General features: G+C 36.6%; 3 protein-coding genes across 4 annotated transcripts in view; 1 reads left to right on the top strand and 2 right to left on the bottom strand.

Annotated features, from left to right (window-relative positions):
* Positions 1–179: 179 nt before the first annotated feature.
* On the top strand, positions 180–1,738 carry LOC117155032 (uncharacterized). Its single transcript, XM_033330572.2, has 2 exons — positions 180–1,190; positions 1,257–1,738. The coding sequence occupies exons 1-2, from the start codon at positions 180–182 to the stop codon at positions 1,545–1,547; spliced, it is 1,302 nt and encodes a 433-aa protein (XP_033186463.1). The 3' UTR covers positions 1,548–1,738.
* On the bottom strand, positions 1,728–6,700 carry Vps11 (vacuolar protein sorting 11). Its single transcript, XM_033330569.2, has 16 exons — positions 6,548–6,700; positions 6,385–6,453; positions 6,111–6,284; positions 5,842–6,038; positions 5,507–5,765; positions 5,275–5,429; positions 4,962–5,195; positions 4,572–4,872; positions 4,309–4,497; positions 4,115–4,237; positions 3,908–4,035; positions 3,624–3,836; positions 3,380–3,552; positions 3,012–3,309; positions 2,607–2,929; positions 1,728–2,514 (listed from the first exon to the last, which is right to left on the bottom strand). Exons 1-16 carry the CDS (start codon positions 6,563–6,565, stop codon positions 2,087–2,089), a joined length of 3,282 nt encoding a protein of 1,093 aa, XP_033186460.1. The 5' UTR covers positions 6,566–6,700; the 3' UTR covers positions 1,728–2,086.
* Positions 6,701–8,521: 1,821 nt separating this feature from the next.
* The window catches only part of LOC117154980 (zinc finger protein rotund), a 248,618-nt gene continuing 236,513 nt past the window's right edge, over positions 8,522–20,626 (bottom strand). For both annotated transcript variants that reach the window (XM_033330489.2, XM_033330488.2), the window contains one exon: positions 8,522–18,881. In XM_033330489.2, coding sequence (XP_033186380.1) covers positions 17,733–18,881 — 1,149 coding nt within the window. In that variant the 3' untranslated portion in view covers positions 8,522–17,732. The remainder of the gene's footprint in view (positions 18,882–20,626) is intronic.

Here is a 20,626-nt window from a genome sequence, read left to right as displayed (position 1 = left end):
GGTAGTGCTGTAAAAGATTCTGACAGTGACAGTTACTCTTGACATCGTTCAAAAGCTCTGTGTCGTAAAGGTTATGTTTTGAACATTCATATAAGTACTTTGTTATCAGACCGCTGTACTATACTTCGTTATTAACGTTCTTATAAATAAAATAGCTCAGAGTTTTATATTTCTGTATAATGTCTAAGGATACGAAATTTTTTACGAGACCAAAAGTAAGATTTTGTCAACCGGATACTGATAAATCGATAACAAAAGAATTAAAAAGCTTGACTGATCAAAATGGTATTAAGGATAAGCCGAAAATCCTAAGTGTCGTAAGACTAGATAAACCTGTTAAATTAGTAAAATCGAATGAAATATCTGGCAATCAGGAAAATAAAAGTTCAAAGCTTGTTGATAATGCATCAAACTTCACATTACATGCTAATGCATCTCCTTGTTCAATTGGAACTTCGTCCTCTTTGGATAAAAACACTATCAAGACAGAAAATCAGAATCCTTTAAATGATGCTAACAACAGTCAGAATATTAAAGCAAATGTTAAAGAAGTTAATATTCCCAAAATTTCTATTAAACTTCCAAACAATGACATAACAGTTTCTACAGATTCTCCTATTGCACAAAGTGAAAGTTTAGACAAGACACTTAAATCAAAAAATTCTGATAAAATTAATGGTTCAAAGAAAGAGTACACTAAAGGTAGAAGAGAAAAAGAAAATAAATCAACAGTTGTTAAAAAAAATATTAAAACTGTAACTACAAAATCCACAGATTTAGACATTTTAAAACATAAGAATCGACTTTCTTCTGCTGGCACTGGTACAAAAAAGTTAAATGTCACACAGAAGACATCTAGTTCAATTACAATAAAAAAGAATCTAAATTCAAAACTTCGTGATATTATGCCATGTTATAAATACAGTAAAGTTGTAAGAGATATAATTGGTCCTAAAATACAACCATACATAGGTCCAGGAGTATCACACAGTCAGCCAGATGATTTAGCAATTTTAGAAACAGATGAAAACATTCATACAAAGCCAATTATTTCTGGAGAAAAATTGGCAAAACCAGAATATAATTCTATTATGTGTACAATTAATAAATTAAATAAAATGAAGAAACAAAAAGTTATAACTAATATTGAACATTTACCAGCTTCATATAAATATCTTATAAATGGAAAGGTAGTAAAAATGTGATGGCTTACAATTATAAGATCATAAAATATTCTCTTATGTTTTGTGTTTTAGGTTTCTACTGCTTTAGATTTCCCTCTTGATGAAGCAGTTTACAAAGATTTGGTAGACTTATCCATAGATGAAAATCAATTGCCAAGCAGATTAACTCGTAGTAAAGATCCAGAGCCAAGACAAAAAGATGTTGTGCCAATACTCTCTGACTTTTTTACACCTGTATCTACTGAGGAATATTGTACTCCTGTTTCTATAAAACCACGAATTCCAGAAACTGTAGACAGTTGGAATGCCTTCAGAATAAGTGATCAAATAAGTGAATGGAAACACATTTTAAATCATGTATAACTGGACTAGTATTTTTATATTATGCATAACTTATTTGTTAATTGCTATTTGGAAACTACTTTGGTAAATGTATCTTTTTGTAAAATGTAAAGTATTTTTTATAAAACTCATCGAATGAGATTCTTTAACAGACATTTTGTAAAATATATATGTTGAAATTAAAAAAAAATAATAAATGAATATATGTACAATTAATCGTTTAATATACAATTATATATCTTATTTTTCTACGTGAATATATAGTTTCATTTTACAAATTGCATAAAGCACCAAAGATATTATTATGTGATTCATGTATAAAAAGAAAAAACAATATAAAGTTCATGATACACCTAGGCTGAATAATTGTGGGGGATTATACTGGTAAAAGCCAAGCTAGATTCATGTAATGAATTTACAATTTTATATATGACAATAACATTTACGATATTTTTCTTCGCAAGCTGTAATATTCCTATTTGTCAATAATAACGCATAATTGTCTTTTTTAGTGATTCATGAGTTTAGTGGTTGAAACAGTTGAATATAATAAATATAATTTATCTACCAAAAGGATTCAGGTTCTTATTATAGTCATCATCGTCATTATTCTTAAAGGGATTTGTGTCGTCGTTATCTTTAAAAGGATTAGTAGTGTCATCGTCTTTGTCTTCGGCAAATGGATTTTTCGATTCATCGTAGTCATCTGCTCCGAATGGATTCGATGGTACAATCGGTGTTTTTGGTGGCACGTACGATTTTTGAACTGGTGATGATTTTGGTGTCGTGCTGTTTAGAATACGAGCTTCCTTTATAGGTACTGGCACAGCTTTCTTCGAATTTCCTCGTGGACTAGATATGTCATTGATTGTACCAGAGATATTCGCTTCTATTGATGAAGAGTACAGATCTGATTTTGGATAAGATCGCAGTCGATCATCCGCTACTGTATTATAATTATCATACGAACGATGAGTTTCAGTTTTTCCTATAATAAAATTTTTGATTTGTATAAAAAATTGTGCTATGTCTTGAAGAGTAAATAAATTAATTTTTTTAATCAAATAAAATTTTGTTTACCTAACGTTGTGTTCTTTCCCTCCGATAATCTGATCCTGGCTTCCGCTCCTGGTCCATAATTCAATTTTGATTCATCAAACTTTGCCACCGACGCAGACAACATCTTATCGCTATCTGTGATCACCATTAATTTTTTAAAAACTCCGCGACCAAAGTAATCAGCAACTAATGAGAATGGATCCTCTGCTCGATCCAATAAACTGTGAAATGTTTCATGAAGATCTTTTGATTGTTCCTGTGCTTTTATGATATCCAACAATTTTTTATTGTCTGGTAAACAAGCTGGACATTCATTTTCGTTCTCTGAGAATCTTTGAAAGCAGCTATTACGAGAATAACGTCGTACATGTTAAAATACATCATAAAATATTATTATACATAATATGATATAAAACCTGAACTCACTGTTGATGATATGAATGCTGACACATAAAATGTACTGATGGAAGTTCTAACTGATGGTGACACGCACTGCAACGTGATCCTTGGAAGATAATAGTACTATTTTTAATTGAATCTATTTGTTCTCGTATCTTTTTAGTATCTGCTCGATACTTTTCAGATAATTCTATATCTGCTTGTGTTTGTTTATGCTCTGTTCGTAACACACTGTTAAAATAGGTTCTCACATCGCCCAAGGTACAAGAAAGTGAAGTAGAAAGTGCATCAAGAACCATCAATGGTGATAAAAGCCTTTCTTGACCTGTCCAATATAAATTTTATTTAAAAATGTTATGTGTAACTGGAATGATTAAATTAAATTTTAGACATACCTATGTGGGTTAGTATGTCTGCAAGAAGTTTAGTTGGTGCTTCTTTATTTCTTGCAACACTCCATAAAGCTTGGACCCATAAATTCGGATCTTGATGTCCAAATCGTTTGCACGTAGCTAAAATTTGTTCACTGTCCCCTTCGCGTAAATGGAATCGTAATATTTCTTGGTATCTATATATAATATAATATACATTATAAATTTTTGAAGTATAATATCGATTGTGTAAGTTACCTCAACCTACAATTTACTTTCTTCATAAAGAAAGAGTAAACCACGCCTGAAATTATGCTGATGGCATAAGATTAATATTTGATCCTTATCGTAACACGCTTCCGAATTTTGTAAAAGTCGTACAATTTTCTGTTCATATTGTACTTTTGCCACATCATTATCCAAAGCTGACCAAATATGAAGATAATGTTCTACTAAAGTGTTGTATACCAAAGTACTCCACCTATGTATTAAAACATTTAACTTGTAGAATATAAATTGAACTTTCCTTGTTATTTATTTCGGTATACTAACTTGGTATTCATTTTTACTAGGTGCTCTAAGAATTCTACGAGACGTTCTGAATTATTTAAAAACAAGTGAATAAAATCTTCTGGATTAGCTTTATCGATGTGTTGGTCCACAGTACCGTCTAACATTTCCTGAATCAAATACGTCATTACAAGTATATGTTTTATTGTACCAATATAAATCTGTTATTTTTTAATTCCTCAATTTTACCTGATCTACAAGTGGTTGATTGGAAGGCCTATAATTGGTACATAAGGCTTTTAAAAATTGCGTTGATTCATCTGGCACATTTTCTATTAGGATAGTACCATATTTCTTCATGTTGGATTCTGCCTAAAAGATTGTCCAAAATTAATCGAATAAATTGAATCTGGATGCACGTCTAAATGCATGTATCAACGTACTTCTTCAAAGTCCAAAGTAGCCATATATTCTAATGCCTTTTTGTACTCGTGTTTATCTTCTATTTGAATACGAAGATACCATTCGTAACGATCATGTTTTTTTGCAAGCAGCAAAGCATCCTCCGGCGATGCTTGACGACAAACTTTTATTGCAATTTCGACATCGAAATCAATCTCTCTATCTTTTGTCTAAAATCATTATATAACATAATCATAAAAATTACCGATAAATTTTGTACCCAAATTAGTCATAGTTTGTTTACCATGATAAATTCTTTTAATTTATCTGTATGATTGAGTTTCGTATAACAATTCAGTAGCAAAGTTGTATGATCTTCTGTTGCCTGCCCATTTTTATGCAAAGCTTGCAAATAGGTCGTTAGATTGTCTATGTGTTGAGAATCTAAAAATTTTCTAATTACATACGACGGTTCTAACTTTCCAATAGTTTTAATATATTGTTCTATCGCTCCGGTATGATCTCCCTTTGAATATAAATGATCGCCGTATTGTCGGAATATATCGACTAAACCTTCAGCATCATATTGTTGATTCTTAGCTATTCTAAAAATAATGTAATATTAAATTATAATTATATACAATTATAATTATAATTGAAATATTTTCTACAACTTCAGGTAGAAATTATCTACCTTATAGATATATCGTATAAATTCTTCTTGAAAAGTAATGCTAATTTCGATTGCAAGTCTTTTTCATCTAAGTGATAAAGTTTACTATCTCCACTGAGTATAAAAAATCCACCCCATTCCGATAGAACAGCTTGCACAGACAACATTGGGGCAGAAAAAACAATGCATTTGTTTTGTATATCAAGTACTGTAATTACATGCTTATCCACTCCTGGAGGTATTGGTTCTATAGTACTATAAACATATGATATTTTAAAAATTAGTTTATATTTAATGAATTTGTAAAAACTATGAATTTGTAAAATTTCCTTACCTCGGTTTTGCAGAAATGGTAGTTGTTGTTCTTGGATCATTCGCAGCTTCTTTTGCTATAATAACTAGGTAACTTCTAAACCACTCTAACATGATTTTTTGACCGCCAGCTGCATAACAAGGACCTCTACCATCTGGTGTGTAACAATAAATTGCCTAAAGTAATACAAATTAATTAGTAGAAAAATATTTATTACATACATTCCATAATAAAATTATATTAATGTTATTACATCATCACGACCAATCATGAAATGACTATCTTGCATAGATTCTGCAAGAACACTACACTTTCTGGCACAGCCCATAGTGTCCAAGGGAGATTTAAATTCTTGATCCTTAACAGTAATATTATATACGAAAACGCTATTTGGTGTAGCAACAAATAAATGAGTTTGTTTGCCACTAGATTTTATTGCTAAACCAGTAACTGAAAAATTGGTATGTTCGAATACTTTTATCTTGTTTTTCCTTTCCCTAGTTAAATCACCCCTAAGGATTGAAAGTTGTGTATTAAAACATGTTTGAAAATTAGAAGATTACCATTATTAAAATTAATTATTTTTACCTATACAACATAATAGAGCCATCTCCAAAGCCAATAGCCATTAATGTAAGACTAGTATGCACACATAGAGCAGTTGCAGGAACTGCTCTATAACTTGGTATGGCTCTACTTATACGAAGACATGTTGGATTGCCTTGTTTATCTGGTTTAGCTAAATTCCAGACCTTTATGGTAGGATTACAACCTGATTCATCTTCCTAAGAAACATACTTTTCATTAATGACAAATATCTCTGCATCAATGTGTAACAATTATGCAATGATACTAACACCAATGGTGAACAAGAAAGTGGAATGTTGGACTTGTTGAGCTAGCGTTAATGTGACATCATAAGCGCGAAATGTGGTAACATCGTAAGTTCTATTCACTAAATGCACATTGCCTGTGTAATCTCCGAATACTAGAGTCCCGTTACCGCTCGTAGCTGCTGTCACTTGGGCGTCCTAATCAACAGAGCATACAATATACATCGAACACGATAGCCTTAACCTATAACCAAATATCATGTCAGAAAAAATCCGATTTCAGTCGATGAATACTCACACCAAGAGCCGTGGCTATTTTCCCGCCGTCAACTTCTTTTTTAAGATCAAAAAAATTGAAGCGTCTCCACTAAAAGATAAATGCGTTTTCGTGTGAGGGAAAGGGGGTTATGTATACGACATATAAAATACGATCAAATGTTCGAATAAAATGTGAGACTAACCTCGAGAAATGCCATCATGTACAGCAATTATCTATTTACACATTTGCAACAAAATATTGTCGACACAGCCAGTGAACAGCGTGTTAAAGTTGTTTCTTTTGACACCTAACAACATCAAGTTGCACGCCCGCCATCTTTTCACCTATATTTGACCAGCTGATTATGCATGACATTTCCCCTCAGTTATGATATATATTTGGTCACTCGCATGCGCGGTGCAAGCACATGTATTTTCTACTGTACCGACGTGCTGCATCGATGCATTTAGTTTGCTGCATTTTTGCAAAGGTGTCGACGTAGGATTATTCGGAATCATGCGCCACCTGTGTACGCTATTTGGTACTAAATTCAATATTTCGCGGGATTTAAAATTGGATATTTTATTCACTCGTTTTTTAAAAAAGTATAACACACCTCTTTTATTTTAACATTTTTTATCTCTAAAATCTATTTTATGAATACTATAATTATCAAGAAAATAAATATCATTTTAATTGAAAAGAAAAAAAGAAAATAATAATTAACCCTTTCTCTCCATTGAAACACCAAATTAATAAATTAAAATTTCCTTTATTATCTCTACATTAAATAAAATTATCCCTTTTGTTAAAATTGGGATAAAAATATGCCTAAAGATATTTTGAAGTGAAAATCATTTGGAAAGGAATTATGAAACACTTTGCAAACACAGAATACCGTAGCAGTTCTATCAATGATCAAAATTGCTGAACTCTCTAATTTCATTGATCTATAAATTAAAAATCAACTGCTATGGCTTTCCGGATTGCCGATCTCGATTAGTAAGACGTAAGTTTTGTTATATTTGTTAAAAAGGACGAACAGTTAGTGTCGATGATTGGGGGCTTGTTTTACAAGGTCTGTCTGCTCGAGACAGAGGGGATCAAGAAGAAATGGTCGCGAAAAACTCTGAAAATCGATTATGAATACAACACCGGTTCCATTTTTTGCGATACTTTGCTTCACCAGACGATCAAGGACCAAGAAAGACGCATCCGCTATTCGATGTTCCTCTATAGTCCCTTGTAAATTCCATTAACTCCTTCGCAGATCGTCGTTCTTCGTCCTCGAACAGGATTCGCTGCAACCAATGAGGCTTCTCTCGCGAAATTCGTACAGAAAAACGTTCTCCAGGAGCTTTTGTTCAACGATTTTTATAAAGACTATCACGAAACCTTTGGATCATTGAAAAGAACCCGGTTCCTTGTACGAATTTCGCTTCACGAGAACGCACGAGCATCTTCATCTTCGTTTTCTCATTTTCTTCCCTTTATTTAGTTTTTAATTCTTTTGTACCGTTGTCGTGCTCGCGTTAGAAAGAAAACGAAAAACGCACGGTTCCTCTCTTTTTATTCAGTCTGCGATCGTTTCTTGTTTCAGGACGAGCAACGTTCCATGATCTCTCTTTTTTTTCTTTTTCTATTTTTATAATATTCAAAACGTTTAGTGGAACGATGATCGTCTCGGTTCGTTGTATCACGTTCATGCGTACACGCCGACGATTTATTAATTAATAGCACGAGTTTCGTCACTGTTCCTCTCGTTTTATGATCTATCTATCGTGGAGAATGGTTCCTGATTTTTCGCATCGTTCCAGGGATCAGAAAATTACTGGATTTTGCGTTCGAACGACAAGTTCTTGCGGGCGATGTCGTTAGGGGATGAAATTGGTTGTGTGGATGTAGACTGCGACACGGTGAACACGAAAGACTTTGATTATTTAAATTTTCAGGTCTTTCAGTCTCGTGGAACACTTCGAGAGCATGTTTCGTAAATTTTTTTGTTACCTTTCCCGAAGTTATTTTTATTTATTCTCTGATTAAGAACAACGTGCACTGGAGGTACTTACTTTGGATTATGAAAGGATTCAGATTTAAGGATCGTGAATTGTATAGAATTTTTCTGTGACGGTTTCTCTGTTTATTAATGGTTTTTCATTTTCTTAAGATTATGGAGTACTTCTGGCTTTTAACCAATGTGTTTTATTAAGGAAAAATTATTACATACACCGTGGAGATTCGCGTTAGACGGATTGGAGCGAAATTCAGGTGGATTTGCCCTTCATTTATTAAAATATTCCGCCACTCAGCGGCCAGCGAATGTTTCTCATGTCAAGGAAAAATTGTAAAATTTCTTCTCTCCAAGCATCGTCGAAGTATTCCTCGCTGTTTAAGCATGTCCAAACGGGCATCGAATTCCCGTGATCTTTGTCTGAGAATTCACCGGTCGCAGTTTACGCTGTCACCTCCTCTTCTCTTCTACGTAATTTGTAGCAACACCTGATTTCGTTTCATTCTTCGTACTCTTAAATAATATCGCTGTAAAACATCGTAAACTTTACTTTTCAAATTTCAAAATTTGCATTATCCTTACCCGCTTTTCCATAAAATCTTTCTTGCATTCTGTTCGTTGTACGTTTCTATCTTTAATTTGCATCTATATTAGAAATACAGAAACAAAAAAGAAAATTGTTATAGAACATGATATTCATTAAAAACTGTCTATATAATTTCTTAAAATTACTGGAAATATTTCACACCGATGCTATTCGTGATTCAAACGAAAGTAAAAAATACCGCCCCTTGCAAATTTACGAGATTTTACAGCAACATTAAAACCGAATCAGTCAATTTCTCTATGCCTTCGAATCATTCCACTCACTTTCCCCCTCTCTCTGTCTGTCAGGTTTTCTCGATCGGCAGGGGATTAGGAAACACGGTATTCTTCGACATTCTTTCTCCATTTTTATTCTTGGGGCTCGGGCGAGGGACGATTAGAGTAAACGCGAAAAAATGTGATCTTCCGTTCGAGACTTTACAGATGTAATTCAGCGTATTTTACTTACTCTATATAAACTATTAAACAGAGTGTGTGTGTGTGTGTGCGTGTGTGTGTGTGTATGTAGATGTCTGTATGCACGAGACCACGTGTATGCATCTGAGTATGTCTGTTTTAAAATCGTTCACGAATAACGTTGCAATCGGATCTTGATCGGTTCATCGTATCGCACTTTCGCTTCTTTCACTTCCTTCTCACGCTCTCTTTCTCTCTTATCAAACATTTAATTCATATATAATATATCTATATTATATATCTATATATATACTTTACAAACAGGAAACGATTAGACGCTAGGGCTTCACGATTGGCCCGAAAATCGCCGGGTATTCCTTTTAAAGCTGAGAATGGACCGGACAGAGGGCGTCGTTTTAATTCTTCGATTCAACTCTTTCAGAAGCTTTTCTTCGTTAATTATTACAGAAGCTCCTTTGGTTATTTGCCCCCGCGAGAGCTTCCGCGAGGCGGTTCGTACGTAAAGCGGAAGCTGACGTGAAACTCAATCTTCGAAAAGGGATACCCGGCCTAGACGCGCGCACGCTATTGCGTATGATCGCGTCCGTTTTCTTCTCCCTTTTCTCTTTTTTTCCCCCTTTTCTCTTTTTCCCTCCTTTTTTTTGTTCTTTTCTTTTCTTTTAAATGGCTTAAGGATGCACTTCTTTGTAAAATACAGTAATATCCCGCGCGCGTTTCTACTACCGTATAAGTATATCCGTTTAGAGATTTGTTCTTCATATTTTTTTTTCTTCATCTTCTTCATCTTTTTTTTTTCTTTGTCCTCCGTAAATTTATACAATAAAATATCACAGTTCTGTTCGTACCACGCAATATAATCAATATATTGTTTTCCTTACGTTGCCTATGTGAGTCTCTCCATCTTTTCGACATTCTTTCGCTCTTTTGCACTTTCGTTTCTATCATACATCTTCATTTATACGGTCGTTTATTTTATTACCCAGTCGTACACGCAGACACGCACGTGTTCGTTACGCTTGTAACCCTTTCTCTCTTCGCGAAATTGACGATTATACAACGAGTATGGTTTCGTAGAAACGCTTTTAAGAAGATACTCAGTCGCTTTAACCCTGAAGAATTCGATAAATATCGAGCAGATCCGTGGGCAATGGATTACGGATAAAGTTATTACATTTATTGTTCGTTCGGTAATCGCTACATAACGTGGTAATCAAAAGGAATCGATCGGATAATCCGCAGATAATAAAGAGAAGTAGAGTCTCCCATTGTCGCCTCGCAACTATTGCCTACTCCATTTTCCACCCCCCGCCAATCGATCAAGAAACGTTTCGCAATTTTCTCGATCCACTACGTCGCTAACGATTCAATTAAAGGTAAAACAAAGTGTAACCAGTCTTTCCAATTCTCATCTCTCAGTCAAGAAAATCATTATCACAATCGAGAAGATCAATACAGTGGCCCGAGAAAGTGTTCGAACACTTGTAGAAATGTTTTACGAATATTGTGTTATATGTGTCTCATGTGTTTATGTCTAGGGAACATTTTAGAATTTCATTAGTACCGTAATAAGATACGACTGTTATAACTATACTGGTGATAAAGTGTGAAACAAATTTGAAAATATACATGGAAACCGTACGTGTATAATATGTGCAAATATATGTTTCACAGAGAGCATAAAATAAAATTTAAATAATCAAAATAGTGGTTGTATTTATTGTTGTAAAGAAATCTCTTTTGCTTCCAAATAGTGAAAACGTATCGTAACAGAGAATAAAATTAATCAATTATGAAACTTAAATAGTCTTATTATATACATAACATACGTAACATGCGTAATTCTATGCATAGAAGTTTTCTACGGTAAATATTCAAACACTTTCTTCAACCATTCTGTACTTTCACCTAACCTTCTTACACCCAAGATTCTCAACAATAGCTTTTTACAAAAGAATGTTCTGAAATATTCGATGAAACTATCACGTTTTATTCTATTAAGAAAATTTGAAATTTTAAATGCGTATGTACATAGTATTAAAACAGCGAAAACAGCGAAGACTGAATGAATTTACGTTTCAGGGTTAAAGGGACCCGGTGTGGAACCATAAAGAGATTTCGATTAAGAACATGCCTGTGGCCTTCTGAAAAAGTCTATCCGTTAATTTAATCTTCATAATGCTACAGGAAAAAAGAAAATCAGCAAAGTTTGTAATTTTTTATTGTCAAATAAAATTTTTTTATTGAATGAGCGGTAATTTGTTTATTCTTCGAAAGACCGCAAGCATTCCAATCATTTTTGTTCTCCATCTATTCTTTTGGCAGACCAATTCACGTATTGTACATGACTCGACAATTTATCATTTTGTTTGCGTCAGTTATTCATTGCCAGAAAATGAACAAATTTTATTGAAAGGAACTGATTGTACATGAGGATCGAAAGGATCGATGGTTCCGCAAGCGATTGATACATTCAATGTAAATTCTTAATCATTCCTTAGAAGAAAAATATTCTACGATTCTAAAGACTCTTTATCTACATTCTATTAAAATTTAACCTTTCAACAGTATCGTATTTTTCAAATGGTACAACGACAAAGAATTTAACAATTTTCGCTTCTACAACTACGAACGAAAACAAACGAGCGAACGCTTACAGCTTATTCGTCTTACTCGTGAAGCATCTATTAACAGTCCTAGTACTTCAAGAAATATTAATTTCAACGTTAATCGCGATACCCTAAGTTTATGAAAAATGAATTCTCTGATGTATTGTGAAATTGCCTTTTTTCGTGGCCGATTTTTATCGTTATCCGCAAAGATCGACGCGTGATTCGCGTAAAAACCCACAAGACGCGAGAAAGGAATTCCATTTTTCGTCGACTCGAAATCAACGAGCTTGAGGAACTTGCGCTCGCGAACGATCGATCCTCCGCGTCCCTTGGTAATCTTCGTTAGTTTCCGAAAGCATAATGGACGGCATCTCACTGCAGATTTTATCGTCAAAAAAAAAAAAAAAAAAGAAAGAAAAAAAAAAAGAAAAAAAAGAAAAAAGGAAAAGGAAAGAAAAAGATAACGGAAGAACAGAACAGAGGGCAAACTAGTAGTAAGTACAACGATGAGAAGACAACTAAAAAGAGAAGAACAAGTGGAAAAATCTATCGTGGAAGACAAAGGAGGGAAAAGATTTTTTGAGATTAGGTTCTTCTATGACGAAAAACTATCTAGAATCAACTCTGTGACTTCAATCTGTAAATCAAATTCGCGTTGTTAAGAATATAATAGAATAAAACGGAAGAACCTCTGTTTCCTAAGAGAAATATGAGAAAAGAAACGTACTTAGGGATAAGGAGTTCCTTCACGCGATTTATGTTCATGAAGAAGAGAAAGGAGAGGGTTCTTCGAATTGATGGGGGCTGGTGGTAGTCTCAGGGGAGGAAGATGATGACGTGACAGAAGAACACTAGCAGTCTGTCACTTCCTCCGCCAAGTCAGACGTTTGTCTTTTAATGTGACAGTTTATTAAACGAAATCATAATTATAATAATAATAATATTAATAATAATAATATTAATAAAATAATAATAAAATAATCATCAAATGGAAACTAAAGGGTAGACACAAAAAAAAGATCACAATTAAAGCGCGGGGGGACCTGACGAAGACGACGACGCTCGTTATAACCACCCACAACCCCCGAATTAAAAAAAAAACAAATTCCTCCACTCTCGCCCCGTCCCCACCCTCACCCTCGTGTTCAATTTCGTTATCAACGAACAAAAAAGAAAAAAAAAGACGATCGCTCTCGTGTTTTTTTTTCCTTTCAGTATTTCTTGCCCGAATACAACCGCCCCTTTTGTTCTACGATTTTTCTCGCGCGCTTTCTTCGACGTTCTCCTGTTCTCTTTGCTTCACATTTATTTAACGATCTACTATGTTTGAATCGTTTATTCCTTGTCGACGATCATAAGTCGATCTTGAAATAAACAAGAAAGAACAAACGTCGAACGAAACGAGAGACCGCGATCGGGCTCCGCTTTCCACGCGGAATTATTAATTAACACTTTCTCGTTTACTCTTTCTCATTCATTCCAGTCTTTCGTTCATCCTCTCTCTCCCCCTCTCTCTCTCTTTCAAACTCACTCTCTCTCTCTCGTTCAAACTCACTCTCTCTCTCTCTCCCTCTCTTTCTTCCAACCTCTCTCGCTTCTTAGTTAACAAACTAATAGTTTTAAACAACTTGAGCACAGGTGAAGCGCCGACGTGTCGCGTCTCGTGTGTCTCACTTCTTTTTTATTTATTTTTTTTTCTGTCCATAAGGAAGATGGACCTTAGAATAGAATATCGTTCATTCGTAGAAAAGGAAGTAATGGACGTGAAAACGACAAAAAAGTAAAAAGAGTTAGAGTTCAGTTAGAAAATGATAAAAATAAAAGAGAAATCTTTTTATAGCCCTGCACCTCGCGGATCGATCAAAACCGATTAAGAAGAGAGCCACGAAACGAGACATCGGCGGCGCCGTAACAAGAAATTATCTACAGTACACGTGTGTTCTTCTCTCTTTTCATTCGGCATACGTCGAATTTTCGTACGTCTCGAATTTTTCTAAATAACCGGGCTCGATAAGCCATGACGATCGATGATCTTCATTTTATAGACTATCGAAATGAAAGGAAAAGAAATAACGGCGTGATAAGTAGAGAAAGAACCGATCGTCAAGGTTGATCGTACCGCGGTTTCGTAGAACGGAAACGCGCTCTTAAGAGAAAGAAAAATTATCGTAAATAACTTTGGGCAACGATTGCTTGCTTTTTCTTTTAACTTCGAACATTCTCCCATTCATTCTCTTTATTTCACTCACACGGTTTTCACTTCTTTAATTATATTCGTGTTAGACAAGGTACTTAGAATATCTTCAGTAGAGTCTATATCCTCTTGCTCTCTTTTTTTCCCTTACGCACCTACCGAATATCGATCAATTAATTAATTAATAATAATAATATATAATATTTATTTATTCATTTATTTATATTTATATATTTATATATTTATATATATAATAACTATGTACATGGAGGTTCTCCGTACCGTTCTCTTTTTCTCTGTGCGCCTGTATAGTTGCTCGCGTTCCAACCCTATCTTACCCCTTCTTACATGCTCGCCTACTCTTTCTCTCTCCCTCTCTCTCTCCCCTTTCTCTCTGCTCCTCGTCCCCTTTTTAATTCCCTATTATCTCCGTTACTTTCGCATTTATAATTTCGTGGCACTGTCGTCGACCTACCCTAAATCTCTCTTGCACCCTCACTCACTCCCGTGCTCTCCGTTTTCTCGCTGAAAAAAAGCTATTCACACGATTTGTGCCCTCATGTAATGTATGTGTACGCGTGTAACTCCTATTTAAATGGTGCGTGTGATGCTTCGACTCCCACTTTTTTTTGTCTTTTCCTTCTCCTCTACCACCCACTCGTCCAACTATTTTCCTTTTCCTCCACTATCCATTCACCTATCTCTTTTCCTTCTCCTTTAAAATCCACTCGCCCAACTCTTTTCCTTTTTCTTCACCATCCACTTGCCCAACTCTTTTCCTCTTCCTTCATCACCCACTTGCCTATCTCTTTTCCTTCTCTTCTGCCACCTACTCGTCCAACTCTTTTCCTTTTCCTTCACTATCCATTCACCTATCTCTTTTTCTTCTCCTCTATCACCCACTCGCCTAACTACATACACAGACACATGCACACACATACACAGAAGAGTCTCTGGCATGCTCAGACACACACAAACACACACATTCGCTTCGTTAATTATCCCGTTGCGAACGAAACGTCCACTCGACCTAGAAAGGTGTGCCCATCCCCCCGCACCGGTTCCAGGGGGCGAGCCACCCCTTGGAAAATAGCTCTACTCCACGACACGATTTCTCCTGGCTTTGCTATACGTACGATGCTCCTGGGAGGCAGGAACACGAAAAGAACGGAACTAACCGCGGTCCCATCGATTCTCGCCGGTTATACTCATTTTCATCTCTTCCTCTAATGGTGGACGAGACTTTCAAGCGATTTTTGGGTATCAACCCCAATTGGTATTATTAGATCGTAGGTAAGTTTCGATTAAATATTTAATTAAATATTTAATTTCAAAGTATTTTTTTAAATTTCAATTCGTAGTTTTTGTATTGTTTTATATCATAGATAGTTAACTATCATAGCTATCTATGAACCAAAACTGTCTGTTAAAAATTAATCTTCGAATACTATCGTTGCATCATAAATGACTATGATTCACGTTGGATTACTAAAATTTAGGATTTTTAATTTCATTTTGCATTCTACGTTCTACGTTACGTTCTGAATATTAGATAATCCAATTCGAAATTGCCATGAACCTCAATGATACCAATTAAGAGACCTTTGCAATAGAAAATATAATGAAAATTGAATGAAACGGATTGCACGTGTTGATCTACGAAATAATTGCTTTTAAACTACGTTTCTGCTACTTCACAAGATTTTTTCGTTGAATGTACAGGACGAGTTTCAAAAAGCGATTGGTTTCGTGATTGCTGCAATTTTTAGAATTATTTTCTAAATTCCTGGGAAATTATCGTTTTGAATTCGTCCTCTGGAACGATAAGATAATCTTCGAGGTGATTCTTTGTACATCTGTACGATATTCTCGTCGTACAGTGCTACGCGATCATACACTAATGCATTCTATAGCGAATTTATACGCGAAATAAAAAAAAGGAAGCAGTCACATCGAAGAATATTTAATATTCATGCTACGTATATAAAATACGTGTAACAAAACCACAACATTGTTTGCAAATTAAATACCAAAAAATCTACCACAAATCACTGATCCAACGAAATTACGAAAATCCGAGTTAAACAAGCCCAAGATTTCTAAATTTCGCTAAACAACTCCACTGTACAACATTCATAATAACAAAACCTTATTCAAACTACAAAATTCGGCCAGATTAAAACCTCTCTCCAACATCAGTAACACTATAAATCGATGGGACCAACGGATGATTAAGTATCAATAGAAAGAAAAGAAGACTTAGGAGGACTGTTAAACTTGAAGTAGAACGTTAACCTAAGGAGATCTCCGGGGTGGATTGCAGAGGGAGGATGAAAGTATTCGCTTGGAACTGAAGAAGGACGTATCTCGAAAGTAGTTTTGCTAGGAAATGTGGTAAATTCGAGTGGAGAGTTCAGGATAGTCGGATGGCTATTCGCCATGGGTAATCGGAGGGAACATCGAGAAACATGCTCGTCGATTATCGTTCCAAGTTATTTTCTAGCTAACTACGAACGTGAAAGTTAATCAGCGTCGTGGTTAAACGCTTGGTTATATTGGGAGGACTTCGATCGCAAATCGATTTTGCCGATTCTCGGCGAATCGATAGGAAGTTACCCGATCGATACCACATCGAACAGGGTACTTTCTAATATTTGTGCTTCATGCATGAATGGCCAGTAGCATTGAAACGATTAAAAGTCGCCAAATCGATTTGCACTCGACTCGTGAAATGTTTTTCGACAAGATTAATGTTCCTCGATGGAAATAACGGTAGGGTATTTCTCTTTTGATCGAGTCGTCGATCTTTCGCTGTTTAGATACGTTTGCGATCGTTTTCATTAACAGTTCCAGGTTGTTATTTGATGAAATAAATTCGTTTAAGATTGTACAAGAAAATGAAGAATTTTTTCCTTTAAGTTATCTGATCTTCCAAATATAGAATATTCTATACATTATTCGTTATTTTCAATTATTCAGATTTACGTAAATGGGTCTGTTTTCCATAGTTCTCATTAACTAACGAAAGAGATCGTTTAAAGAGTAAACAAAACGCAGTATTTCTTTTTTAAATAGGTTTCTCATCTTCGAGATATATATTCATGTATATTTATGCTTATACGTGTAAGCGATTCCTGTTAAACCAAAATGTATAAAAATATACAATTGTTGTTTTACAAACTGACTATTATCGCACAGCGAATAACTACACCCAGCACCATCCTAAATAAAGACAGGAACCCTACACAAAATCACTCTTGATCAGGCTGCATGCACACACCGCAAACAGTTTTCAGAATGTCCCATAGAAATTAAATGCTAAAAGAAGTATAAGGGCGAAACGTAGGAGCAGCGAATGTTCGATAGGCGTTTCCCTTCCGAACAAACTCATAACGCAATGTAAAATATCATACAAACATCCTGGACCCTGTAAAGATCGCGGGAAAAATAGGACATAAGGATGAGGTACAGGTATAGACGAAGAAGAAGAAAAGAAATCGAGGAGAAGTAGCAAATAGTTTTTGTTCCTAATCTCCGCGACCAGCCGGAGTTACTGTTTCTCCTTGAGTCCACCGAGGAGAGCGTGGCTCTCCATTGTCGCGCTTAGGTTGCTCAGATTGCTCAGGTTCCCTAGGTTTCCCAAGTTCCCGAGATTTCCAAGGTTGGGTTGGTGCGCGTAGTTCCTAATTTGATGGAGGCTGATCAACTGGTTCGGGAAGGAGGTCGCGTTCTGGTTGCTGGTCGTGCCCGACGTGACCCCAGACGAGGATGACGCCGGCGAGGATTTCTGCGTTGTGTTGAAGGCCTCGTAGAGGTACGGCCTGGAGGCTGGATGATGGCTGCCAGGGTAGTGCAAATGGTTCAGTGGATTCAGCGGATGTTGCATGGAGGAGATGGAATTTATCGAGATCGACGAGATCGGCGTAAATGCCGAGCTACTGTTTGGGTGATGGTTGGCGCCCGGTTGAGGGGTCTGTTGCCTCGAATCGTTCTCGATGGACTCGCCACGGTGTCCGTGGCCAGGTAATAGCATCTCCGGGTTCTGATTTTGATGGTAGTCGGTGTGGTGATGAGGCAGCCGGTCGTGTAGATCGCTGATCACCGAATCTGGGCTGACTTTCGGCCAATAGTGGTCTTGATGATGAGCCGCCATTGCGTGGATCGACGGCCTGAGCCCCGTACCGATTATCGGTGGTCTCTTGTCCGTCCTCTCCGCATGTTTCTGCATGTGCTTCGCCAGATAGGTCTCCTGGGTGTAACTCTTGCCGCAGTACTGGCAGATGTGCGTTTTAAGGTGCTTCGACTCCTTGTGCTTCGGTATGTGCTCGAGCAGGCTGGGCTCATCGGAGAAGCACTTGTAGCAGGAGTTACACTTGTACGGTTTGTCGGTCTGATGGCAGCGGGAGTGGCTCTGTAGGTTGCTCAGCTGGCTGAACGCCTTCGTGCAGCCTGGATGCCGGCACTTGTACGGTTTGTCACCGGTGTGCGTGCGGATGTGCTGCTGTAGGTGGCTCAGTTGGGTGAACTTCCGCTGGCAAATCTCGCAGCGGTACGGCTTGATGCCCAGGTGGATCCTGGTGTGCTGGGACAGGTACGAGGAGTTCGCAAACGCCTTCGAGCACTGGGTACATTTGTACGGCTTCGCCTCGCGCATGTGGATCTGCGTATGGAGCTGCAGGTCTGCCTTGCTACCGAAGATCTGCAAGTTACAAATAAATACCAGTTTAGGTTAACTTATTATCCTAAATTTTAAGAAGGTTTGGAAAATATACGGTAGTTGTAAAGAGTATTTGCACATATTCTTATTTTCTACTTATAAAGCGTTTTATTTAGCATTTAAATGATACAAAGTTTCATATAGTTGGACTTAATTAATTAGTATATAAATACTGTAATAAATACGACAGTATATAAATATCTTTTTCTGTTACTCTAAATATAAAAGTAAAAATAGACATTGGAAGATTGAACACATTTACAGTAGGACGCATAAGTATTCATCGATCTATTCGATTTTTTCAACCAGTTATAATATCACATACAATTACGTATTTCTACAAATGTTCCTCTTAAAGGCTAAATGTGAATGTGAAAGAGAAACTATAATATACAAAGCTTCATTTGGTGGAAAAACCTAATAGGCCTAATTAAAATTCATTTATCCCATGAATCGTCGACAGAACCGGAAGCTCCATTCAACATCAAAGAGTTAAAGTCTACCGCTGGAGCTACAGAAATCTTGAACATATTTACGTAGTGGACATAAAATTCTATTTTATAGGAACGTAAACGGGAAAATGTAACATACAAAGTTGCATTTAATTGAAAATTCTAATGGAACCAATTAAAACCCACCTAATCTAATCAGTCAACGATAGAACTGGAAACACTTTGAGCACCAGCTCAAAGTCTACCGCTGGAACTTCGGAACTGCATTGAAAAAAGTTATATCCTCAGAAACGTGTAACGGCGGTAGCCTTTTTCGCGGCGTCTATTGCGCCGCGATTAACCGAATAATGAAAGAGAGCCGATCTACAGGTGAAGGGGTTCCATCGTCGTCTGGACAGTCCGGTCTCCTTCCATCCGTGTGGCCGGTCGTTCTGCTTCCTCCTCCTCTCTCTTGGAGACGGCGCATTAGTCGAGAGCCGCGGTATATTTATAAATAAATAAATGTAAACGAGGACTGGCAGTAGCCACAGCATACGTGTAAACCGGGGAGAGGATGACCTTGTCTATCATGGCCTAGCCTCCAGGCATACCTGACTGACTGGCTTTAGCTACCGCATAGAGATATCTCTCTTTCTCCCTCTTTTTCTCTCTTAATTCCCCACTTCCATGTCTTCTTATTTCATCTCTGTCCGTCTTTTGCCTTCCTCTCCGCCCCTTTTTGTTCCTGCCCCTCTCGGTGTATCTCGGCTCCTCTTTGTACGGTAGTTCGTTCGTCGGTAGCCTTAAATACCTCTTCTTTTTTTCTTCTTTCTCTTGTTTCTTCTTTTTATTCCTCTCTCGTTCCCCCTTCTTCATCATGCAGGATAGCGAAGGAAAAGAGCAACGTCGCTCATTACCGCTCCTCCTGATTCCTGTCGGTATCAATATTGACTCGGCCGGTGTTCTAATTTGTCCGATCTAATTGATACCCAGAGAAGGAAACGGATTCCAAGCCGGTGTTTCTCGCGTGGAAACAAAGTCGCGCGGCTTCCGGTCATTCCACGAACCATCGCGGCTCGCAATTTTTGTTCGGACCGGTTTCCACCGGCGTTCAGACTACCGAATCCTCATTAGACTCTACTGTCTCATTCTTTCATTCCCTAATATCGCTCCGCATTCCTAATTTTTATTTCTGCTCGACTAGAGATCATTGGTATGCGATGCTGAACGCCATCGAATCTTCATTACACTCTTGTCCCCGCAATTTTGTTCATTCTTTCGACACCTCTAAATTCC

The sequence above is a fragment of the Bombus vancouverensis genome, chromosome 12 (assembly GCF_051014615.1).
Source record: "Bombus vancouverensis nearcticus chromosome 12, iyBomVanc1_principal, whole genome shotgun sequence".
Classification (NCBI taxonomy): Eukaryota; Metazoa; Arthropoda; class Insecta; order Hymenoptera; family Apidae; genus Bombus; species Bombus vancouverensis.
Note: the sequence above shows the minus strand (reverse complement) of the source record. Positions and strands in the feature narration are given on the sequence as shown.